At 42.6% G+C, this 9,745-nt stretch overlaps 1 protein-coding gene across 2 annotated transcripts; it reads right to left on the reverse strand.

Moving 5' to 3' along the window:
• Positions 1-1,814: 1,814 nt before the first annotated feature.
• Crnn (cornulin) lies at positions 1,815-6,597 on the reverse strand. 2 transcript variants are annotated; one of them, XM_063253666.1, is made up of 3 exons: positions 6,556-6,597; positions 4,469-4,618; positions 1,815-3,408 (listed from the first exon to the last, which is right to left on the reverse strand). In XM_063253666.1, the coding sequence occupies exons 2-3, from the start codon at positions 4,604-4,606 to the stop codon at positions 2,200-2,202; spliced, it is 1,347 nt and encodes a 448-aa protein (XP_063109736.1). In that variant the 5' UTR covers positions 4,607-4,618; positions 6,556-6,597; the 3' UTR covers positions 1,815-2,199. The 2 variants fall into 2 exon arrangements, with proteins under 2 accessions (XP_063109736.1, XP_003478951.4); XM_003478903.4 differs by lacking the exon at positions 6,556-6,597 and adding an exon at positions 4,698-4,800.
• Positions 6,598-9,745: the final 3,148 nt, after the last annotated feature.

Genomic DNA, 9,745 nt, shown 5'->3' on the forward strand with positions numbered 1-9,745 from the left:
TGCTGATTTTATAATCATCTTGTTTTGAAGTCCTACCAAGCTTTTGTTCTTCTGTTCTTCTGTTGTTCTTCTCCATTGGTTTATCATGTTGTATCTTATTGGATTTTATAATATGTGATAGTATAAACAAAATTTTTATGGATAAGGAGATAATAGAGATAATATAGTAACTATTGTTTATTTTCTGTTAGTTGGTTCTGAATACCCTGTAATACTTTCATTCTCTTGAATGGTTTTACAGTCTCTTGTTATGTTTGATACTATAGTGTGTGAAGGCATACTCAAATATTTGAGGAAAGAGACACTATAGTGAGAGCTACTGTTATATTGGGTTGTCTTGTGGTGAAATACTATGTTGTTTAAATTGTTCCATTCTGATCTGTTTTTTTATGTCCTCTTTTATCTTAATCTTTTTAAATAAATAATTTTAAAAAGATGCAAGTCCTCCCTTTAAAAGTATTCAAATATTCATAGGTTTCACTCCAAGCCTAAGGAGTCAGAATCTCTAAGGTTAGATTTACAAGATATGATTAAAATAGATGGTGAGTATTCCATTGTTTAAACAGTTAGTCCAGTAAAAGACACACTGTCATTAGTCCCTCTCAAAACACTCGCCTTACCTTTGAACAAACCCCCTCATTCTTGCCACTCTTCGAAGCAGTGCTGGAAGTCCTCTTTTGTGAGTAACATTATAAGGTGTGATGAACAATATAGAGACTACTGTTGTTAAGTGCCGTCCAACAGAAAGGCAGGCTCATAGAAACATGATAGTGTGCCCTCATTTTCTTTTTTTACCACATCTGGCACCATGTAAGTTCTGGTTCTTCTCCAAAGTTGAAATGACCATGAAAGATAAATGTTTTGAATCAATTCAAGATATCAAACCACTCACAATAGCACAACCAAAGGCACCAAAGAGGACTTCTAGAACTGCTTCAAAAGGTGAAGTGTGTTAGAAGTGGGGGGAATGTTTTGAAGAGCACTAATGACAATATATCTTCTACTATGATAATTAAAAAATTTATTGTATTTTTTTACTAAATGAGATTTTTTTTGTATGCCATTTAGCATTATACCTGGCCCCTAAAGCTCCTATTTGTAAAAACTGCTCATGATTCTTGCAATAAGTCAGACTATAATTTTTTTTTCTTGTGCAGAGTGTGGGACAGCAGAAGAGGCCAGAGCTAACGCAGGGTGGGTGCTGGTGGTGAAGGGAAGCTGAGGTGCCCTGGCTCCTGGCTTAGACCCTGGTAATGAATGTCTTCCCCACTTTTCCCTGCATACTACCTGGAGATCTTCTTCATGTATTAGAAACCTTAAACCAGCTGTTTTGTATGCTTTACAGGTAAACAGAGACTTAGTAGTCTAGAATTAGAAAACATTTTTTCTTTATGCATCACCAAAAAAAAAAAAAAAAAGCATCTAGAGAAAGGCTTCCTTGACCTATGTCTACTAAGTATTCAACATTATATCTCCTCTCTTTGACTCTCCTAGAATCTCATACAATGCTAGCAGGGTGTGGTGGTTCGTAATCTTAGCACTCTGGAGGATCATAGGTTCAAACCCAACATGGGAAATTTAGAGATTTAATGAGACCTTCTCTAAAAATAAAAAATAAGAAAGAATTGGGAATAAAGACTAGTAGGAAAGCCCTGGGTTCAATTTGTAGTACTACCAAAATCAATCAATCAATTTCACACTCTTTCTCAATTAGATGTTCTTTGTTAGGATAGGACTATATGCAGCTTATCATCATAACCTAATGACCCTTAGCCCACTGTATCAGTGGAAGGTAATTAAATGGGACACAGAGATAAATTGCTTAAGAAAACTTTATTGTTGCATTAGCGTAGGTGGATGACAGACAGATGGCAGATAAAAGTAGCTTTAAAGACCCTTACGAGCTGAGAGCTCAACAGAAATGGTTGACTTTTCCCAGTTTTTGAGAGTTTGCACAACAAAGCCACTTAAGAGAGGGGCATTTAAGAGAGCAAGCACCTTACAGAAATATTCTCTTTGAGAAAGAAATAAAGTGGAAGCATCATAATTAAAAGCTCATGTCCAAGGATGTGCCAACACCTCTCTGGCTGTCCCCTAGTATGGGGCACCAGAGTCAGACAGAGTCTTGGCTTGTTGGCTTTCATGGAGAATACAGTCTTGGCTGTGGTGATACTTCCTTCTCCACGGCTGCACTGCCTCCTAGCCCTGCACTGAAGGAGCGCTGGTGTGTGAGCTGTCCTGGTCCTTGCTGTGGATCACTACTTCTCTTGTGTGGTCATTGACCCACTCCTCTCTCACCTCTGTGGGCTCTCTCTCCTGCCTTCCAGTTATACTTGGTCGAGTGCTGCTCTGATGCTGTTTTCCTGTCCCAGTGCTTGCCCCAGTCTGAGCTTGTCCTTCTAGGCCTGAATGTCCTGTCTCACTTACTTCTGTCCATCTTTGGCTACTGCCTGACTGCATGTGGGTCTGTCCCTGACCTCTGTTCCCTCCATGACTTGAAGTCTGATTCCCGTCCTGTTCCACAGTCTGGCTGTATGACCCTGCCTGTGACTGCATGTATCCTTTCACAACCTCACTGGTCTGGTTTTTGTCTTGACCAATGGACCCAGTTCCTTTTATCTGGCCATGGGAAGACCCCTGTGTCTGGATGCTGGTGCTTCCTATCTGATGGCTCCTGTCTTGTTCTGTAGTTTGTGTTTGAGTCTGATTATGTGATCCTGCCTGTGCTTTGATGTGTCCTCCTGCCACAACCTGGCTGATCTCGCTCTTGTCTTGATTATGGGCCTCAGCCTGTCTGGTATGGCCATAGGCAGAGCCTTGTGTTTGGATGCTGGCACTTCCTGTTTGGTGATGTCTATCCTGTTCCACAGTCTGGGTTGTGCCTGTCTGTTTCTGTGATTTGGTTCCATGCATGATCTCACCTGTCTGTTTGCTGGTCTGTGACTGTCTCTCCGACCTCCTGTCTCTTATCTGATGACTCGCATTGTCTCCCACTTTCTGGGTCTGCTCCACATAACTGCTTCCTCGTGTCTGCTGGCTCACCTGCACCTGTCCGTGGGTATTGGCCTGCCTGTCATGGATGCTGATCTGAATCCCAGTGCTTCCTTGCTGTTGAGAAGCCTGCTCACTCTGCCCAGCACTGCTTCCTTCGTGATGCTGTCCCTTTCTATCTTGTCCCACTTCAGTGCCACTTCTCTGACCTTGCCTCAGCTCTTTTGAGAACCCAGTGTGCTGGCCCCCAGACTCTTGAGATCTGCAAGCTCCTCTGACAGTCTCACTTAATGTCTGAAAACAGGCTTGGGCAACTTTAAACACTAAGACTAGGAATTCTTTGAATTCTATAGTCCCTGTCTCATCTTCATCCAGCAGGCGCAGAACTTCATCCACAGTGGCTGGATCATGCGGTTTCTAGGGAGAAGGTGAGGCCAAGTCAGCATTCCTTTCCTGAAGAGGAAGTGGCTCACACATTCCACTTAGCTTTAAGCTTCTGCCTCTGTGGCCTGTGATCCCAAACCCTAGGACACCGTATTCTCCAGGCACACTGACGTAGCAGTGTTAGCACTTAATTGCCTGTATATTTTTGAATCCTGCCTCTCTCTTTAAAGGAAAGGAAGCACCTTTTGTTTGGTATGCACTATGCCGAGCACAGTTTCTGGATTATAGGACAATTGAATAAAGACATATTCAAGGATGAATAAATGTTCTCATAATACAACTTGCTGGCCTCTAAAGTTAATTCTTCCAACTGTCCTTGGCACCTTTCCTCTGGCATGAAAGAGCCTACAGGAAGCCCTACACAAAGGGAAGCATAGAGGAACCTGACCCATGGGAATTCTGAGGGTTCCTTACTGAGCAAAGGCTTCCCCAAAGTGCAGTAGGTAGGGATACAGTAGGATGATGGAATTGCTCTGAGAACACAGAGGCAGCACCCTGCTGTACCCATGCATCCTTGTGCCTGAGGATTTCATCTCCCTGAGTGCTTTAGAGATACGGAAATGCTCCCAGAATGTATCCCTCAACCCCTGCTGTTAATAACCTGTGCTCTAAAATCTCATTGGTGATATGATCAGTAAGCTAATTTTTGAGCAACTGCTTTATGCTTTTAATGAAAGCTTAATAGATGATCAAAAGTTAGCTAGACACAGAAATTGTTTACTGTATCAAATTTAAGAAGCAACTAAAAATAGCAATTATATATTTTCTAGAACATTTCAAGGATCTGCTCTTCCTTGAGTTAACCCTTTAGGATCCTTTAACCTTGTCTTCAAATTAGAATTAATTGAAACCAAGAACAACGCCCAAGAACTCAATTGTTTCCTCTAAGGACCAGGCTTGTTCTTTTCCATGACTGCCTCCTGTACTTTGGCATGTTTTTCTAGGCCTGGAGTGAGCTGTGGTCTCCTTGATCCCCAGACAAACAAGTTTTGCTGTCCTTCCTCTACCCCTCCCCACCTGGCTCACATCATACCACTATGACATCAGCAAACTCATGCTCCAGCAGTCTCTTCAGCTCCCCCCGGGTAAGAGCTGTGCAGCTGCCTTCCGTCCTGGCGTAGTGCCCAAAGGCCTCAATGATTCCATGAATATTTCGCAGTAGCTGAGGCATCTTTGAAGTCAACTGAAAAAGACAAAGGTCTCCCTTGAGGGTGCATAAGCAGCTTCCTCAGAGCATTTCTGCTCCTGTGTCCTTTGCTTACATTGAAGCTCTGCTTTTGGTCTTTGTCTTCTTTTGTCCTTTCCTCAAGAGTGCGCTTTATTTGTGGCGAGAAGAGTACACAGTGACTGGTAGCAGCTCCTGAGCCAGCAGTTAAATGCTATACTGTCATCTCCCTGCTATGTAGGCTGGGCCAAATTGTATTGTCTCTCAAGGCCTCAGTTTACTTATTGCAACTAAAGCTAACATTAGTACTTACTTGAAGGGTTATTGTGGACATTTAAAAAGATAATTCATTTAAAAAGCACTTGGAAAATACCTGGCTTACACTAAATGCTAGCTATTAAATATCATTATTGTGATTATATATGTTTGTACATAATTTGTGTTCATCTCTACACTAGCCTGCTCATGAAGCACTTTTCTATACCTCATCTCTTGTAATACTCATTATCTCTACATTTATAAGTGAGGAATCAAACTTAGAGAAGTTAGATGATTTGCCCAATACCACACAGCCTTTAAGGGACCAAGGGATGTTAGAACCCATCTCTTCTTAACCCAAATGCAATGAGTTTTCTAGAATGTACCCTGTGGACCGAAAACATTTTATTTGCCTATCACAAGGGTTTAGAGGCCTTATGGGAGCACAGGAAGGCAGTAAGTACACATAGGAGTCAATATCTGCCTTGGCTGGGAACCCATCAGGACTCCATGACCCAGCTCTGTTTTCTCGTGCCTTCTTTGGGGAATGCGCTCAGGAACAGGCTGAGCTACCAGCTGTTGAGAATGCTGGGAGGGGAGTGCCTTCCTCAGGTAAGGGCTGTTCAATTCTAAGTGTCTCCTTGTGTGACTTCTGCACCCAGCTCTGACGGGAGGTCAGCTTGCAAGACAGGCATGTAACTCTATTTGGCCTGCAGTTCTGGTGACCTATGAAGAAGATTCCCGATTAAAGGGTAAGAGATTCATTTTCATTCACCAGGAAATCTGGGGGTAGTTTAGAGGTGAATCTGGGATGTAACTGAATGCGTAAGAGGCCCAGGGACCAGGAAATACATTAAGCAGAAGCTTATGAGAGACCAAAGGGAAGAGAGAGTATTGAAGATGATAAGATTCAAGTACAAGGAGAGATGGAAGTTTTCCACAGCTGGACAGCCAGGGCAGGACTCTGGAGATGTAAAGAAGAGTGTGGAAAGAGAGTGGCATGGTTAGAGAAATGTGAAGTTGGGGAAAGAAAGAGATTTGAGTGCCCCAAAAATCAAGACTGTGTGGTCTGAAGGACTGAGGGGGTAAAGACCTCAGGTTGTCCATAATGCATCCCTTCTGTGACCTGGCAGCCAACAATTTCAGGTAGACTTCTTGTGTACATCAGAGGATTTAAATTCCTAACGTGGATAACTCCTCATTAGAGGTAAAAAATATGCCCTTTAAACCCTGAGGCAGACTTTAAGCAGTGACCTATAATAATAAGTTGGCGTTTTAGGTATACTTCAGATTTGTAGGATAAATCTACAAACTCATCTTGTCTAAATGATATGAAAGGGTAGGGTCTGAAGGTAGTGTATGTCCTATCTTCTCTGGGCCAACTTGAATCATTGTCTAGGTTGGCAGAAGTAAATTAATTCTGACCTCATGAACTCTCGGCACTACAAAGAACCATCTAGAACCCCAAGAAGAAGAGATATGCTGATCCAAGAGGACATGGGATAGCTACACTTCTGGAAGGTGTCATTTCCTAAAAGGTTCTGGCTACTGGTTTGCCTGAGTCGCAATCAAAGAAGGCACCTTCTGTCCCACATCCAGCAATATTGATGTACAGTTCATATCTAATTGCTTTGGTTTCATGAATTTCGATCTCCAAGACACTAATCATAAGAAAGGTTCCTCACCAGGGGACTTACCTAATGCCCAGGCAGGATGAGACAAATGGCTGTTAAGCAGCGTGTGGAGTACCAGGTCAGCGGGATAAGAACCTTTTATAGAGGATTTAGTCAAGCTGTGTTTTAGACAGGATATCCCCACCCTTCAGGAAAGCTTGATTCATTCAAGATCAGCCCAACCCAGCCCCACCTCCTCTGTTCTGTTTCATCTTCTGACCTGTGGCTGTTTTGTCTGTTAGCCAGCCTTTCCTATCATACTGGAAACGGTCTCTACTTGGGTCTATCCCCTTACGGGAAGCCCCTTTCCTATGTGCTGGGATTTTCAGTGTTCAGCACAGGTTAGGATTCCTGGTGGACATTTCTTTCTCCACAAATCTAAAAAAGTCACAGGACTCTATCTTTTTGTTTAAACATTTTAGAACACTGTCTATTGAGGGTTATTCTTTTCAAAGTGATTTTTCTGATGGTTTTATTACTTAGAACATTTTGTGATTCTTGCTTGAAATTAATTTTCATGCCTACTTTATAACACACAAGAAAGCTAGCAAGTCTCGTTTTTTTAATGGTTTAGTTTGGTCGCATTTTTATGATTTGGTCTCATTTTTTATCAAAACAAAAATAAATTTAACACCTCTTCCACGACTTGCTATGAATAGGTAACATTTTCCAGCTTGAGAGGGAAGAGGCTTAACACGATTGCTTACAACTTCATTGGAAAGACAAGGAATTCAACTGGCTGGCCAATCAACAAATATTTATGGGAAGCTTGCTCCCTTTCAGACATAGGTCTAAGGTCCTGACGTTACTCTCACAGAGTTTACAGCCTGGAAGTCTCTGTCCCCAAGAAGTTAATTAGTAATTAGTATTTTATTGTCATTATCATCTCATTTTGTCTGATCCTCATGACAATCAGGTGTTATGGATAAGCCCATTTTCCAAAACGAGGACACTAAGAAATATTCAGAGAAGGAGCGAAGAGGTTGGACCAGAGTCCTTCAGACTTTGGGCCCCATTCTTCTCTACTGTAGGAAACTGCTACTTATTCTCTCACTGACTTTTGACACTTTGCAAATATCAAACTTTGCTTCCATGCAAGAATAGCCATGATCATTGAGAATGCAACATTCTGATCTCTGATAGTATGTTCCCAAGGGAGTTTTTCAAGAAGCTATGTAGTCTCTCATGACTCTGGATGATGACCACCATCTTTGCCACCCTCATTTATACATCAGCATGTACCTGTTGGAGACCACTATGAAGCGGCTTTGAGCAGGATTTAAATTTTACTGATTGGCTTTCTATGTTTATCTGTGAGTCTGTCCTAGGCCTAGGTCCCTTGCCTGGGGATTGGAGTTGATTCATAGTAAGTGAACCTCTATGAAGCACTGGTCCTGGCTAAGGCATGTAGTGGCCTGTGAGGCCAGAGATACCTCAAAGGGCAAGATAAGGTCACAGCTGTGGACACTCTGGCTCCAACCCCAATTAACAAGGTAGAGATTGCGGCTGCAAAGATTACTCCTACAGTCTCACTTCTACCATGTCTTCATGATAAGACAGCACTACTAAATTAACTTTATTCATGACTTGGAGACATCCTTGAAGTGACTTCCAAGATCCTGCTCATTGCCTGCACCTTCCTCAGTTTCTCTGCCCTTTGTCCTTGGTCCTAATATAAGTGGACTGATCCAGAGAATCCTTTGTCTTTATCCTCGAAGCCTTGAGCTTAACTAAAGGGTTTTGACCCTCCTGGAGCCCTAAAAAATCATTCAATTTGTCTCTTTTTATTTAACCTCCGCTGTACACTCATTTGGGAGATCGAGGATCTAGGACAGAACTTGATATGCACCAAAGGGACAGAGAGTGACATTTGAAGGGGAAGGCTCCATGAAAGGCCTTGGCCACAGCTACTGGCAAGGGTAGCATGTAGTCCAGCATGTCAGGTTGCCAGAACCCTGGGTGGGCTGCAGACCTCAGAAGGGCAAGAAGCAGGCTTCATGGTGATCACTGTACTCATGGAAAGGAACTGGCTTGAGTCCTGCACTGGGGGTGGATTGGGGAGCTCACTGTTTTGGCCAGAAGAGAAAGAGTAAGGGCCCCAAACTCTGGGAGCAGGAGAGGGTGGAGGAGGTTGCTATGGCAGCTGCTGGGTGTTTGAAGGCCATATAAGTGAAGGAGAAGTTTCTAATGGAGTAGACATTTCTTCTGGGAGTGATGTGGTTAGCTGTATGTGAAGAGACTTGAACTTCTAGAAATGTTTGGAAATGAAGGGAAAGTTAGGGAAGGGAAGTAACAAGCCAGGTGCTTTTTCTATGAGATAACTCCGAGATATTATTGCATCCAGTTTACAGAAAAAGAAATCAAGATGCAGAGAGGTAAACAAAATACCCAAAGTTCACACACCTAGAAGAAATGGATCTGAATTTGAATTTAGGTGAGCTTGCTTCCAAAGCCTATATCTTTACCATGTGTCTTTACATGTGCCGGAGACTGGACTGTGACTAAAGGGGGCCAGTTCTAGGAACCAGAAGTGGTGGTCAAAGAAGTGTGTGAATGCGCGCGCGCGTGTGTGTGTGTGTGTGTGTGTGTGTGTGTGTGTGTGTGTGTGCATATTTGTGTGTGGTTGTTGGGGGGAGGATGGCTGAAGTATATGAGTGGGACTGGGACTGGGGGAGATGAGGAGGGAGAAATTGGACTGAAAATTTGGGACTTAATGTGTAATTGTTTAGTTTTCAAAGTTTGTGAAGAGTTGTCCTAAGTTAGTACCTTTACTTAGTAGTTATATTTTAAGGATATACTGGAGGCAAGGAAAGGTTGGGTGGCTGATCAGAAGGTGAATTTTATTTTCAACTTCTGCTCACACTGCTTTGGAGTAAACAAAAACATTAAAGTAAGACAATTTTGAAATCCAGAAAGCTATTGCTTGGAGCTGCTTGGTTGTAAAGAGAGAATTTGCTGATACTTGTTGCCCATATATTTTAATTGGGAAATAAGGTGATGGAGGTCTCTCTTGGTAGAAGAGAAAAACAGTGAACAGTTCTGAGCTTACTTATCCTCTCTGTAGTACAACTGGAATGTCTTCTCCTAAACACTGCATATACACCCTGGTCAGAACATCCCAGAAGCCCAGTGCTCAAGTTCAGCCCAGAAATGCCAGGAAGGATTAGGCAGAATTTGCAGTGTCCTAGTGACTTAGAGAGGATATATTAGCCCT

Source organism: Cavia porcellus, unplaced genomic scaffold, assembly GCF_034190915.1.
Source record: "Cavia porcellus strain 051 isolate PalLab524CR breed Dunkin Hartley unplaced genomic scaffold, mCavPor4.1 scaffold_1, whole genome shotgun sequence".
In the NCBI taxonomy this organism is placed as follows: Eukaryota; Metazoa; Chordata; class Mammalia; order Rodentia; family Caviidae; genus Cavia; species Cavia porcellus.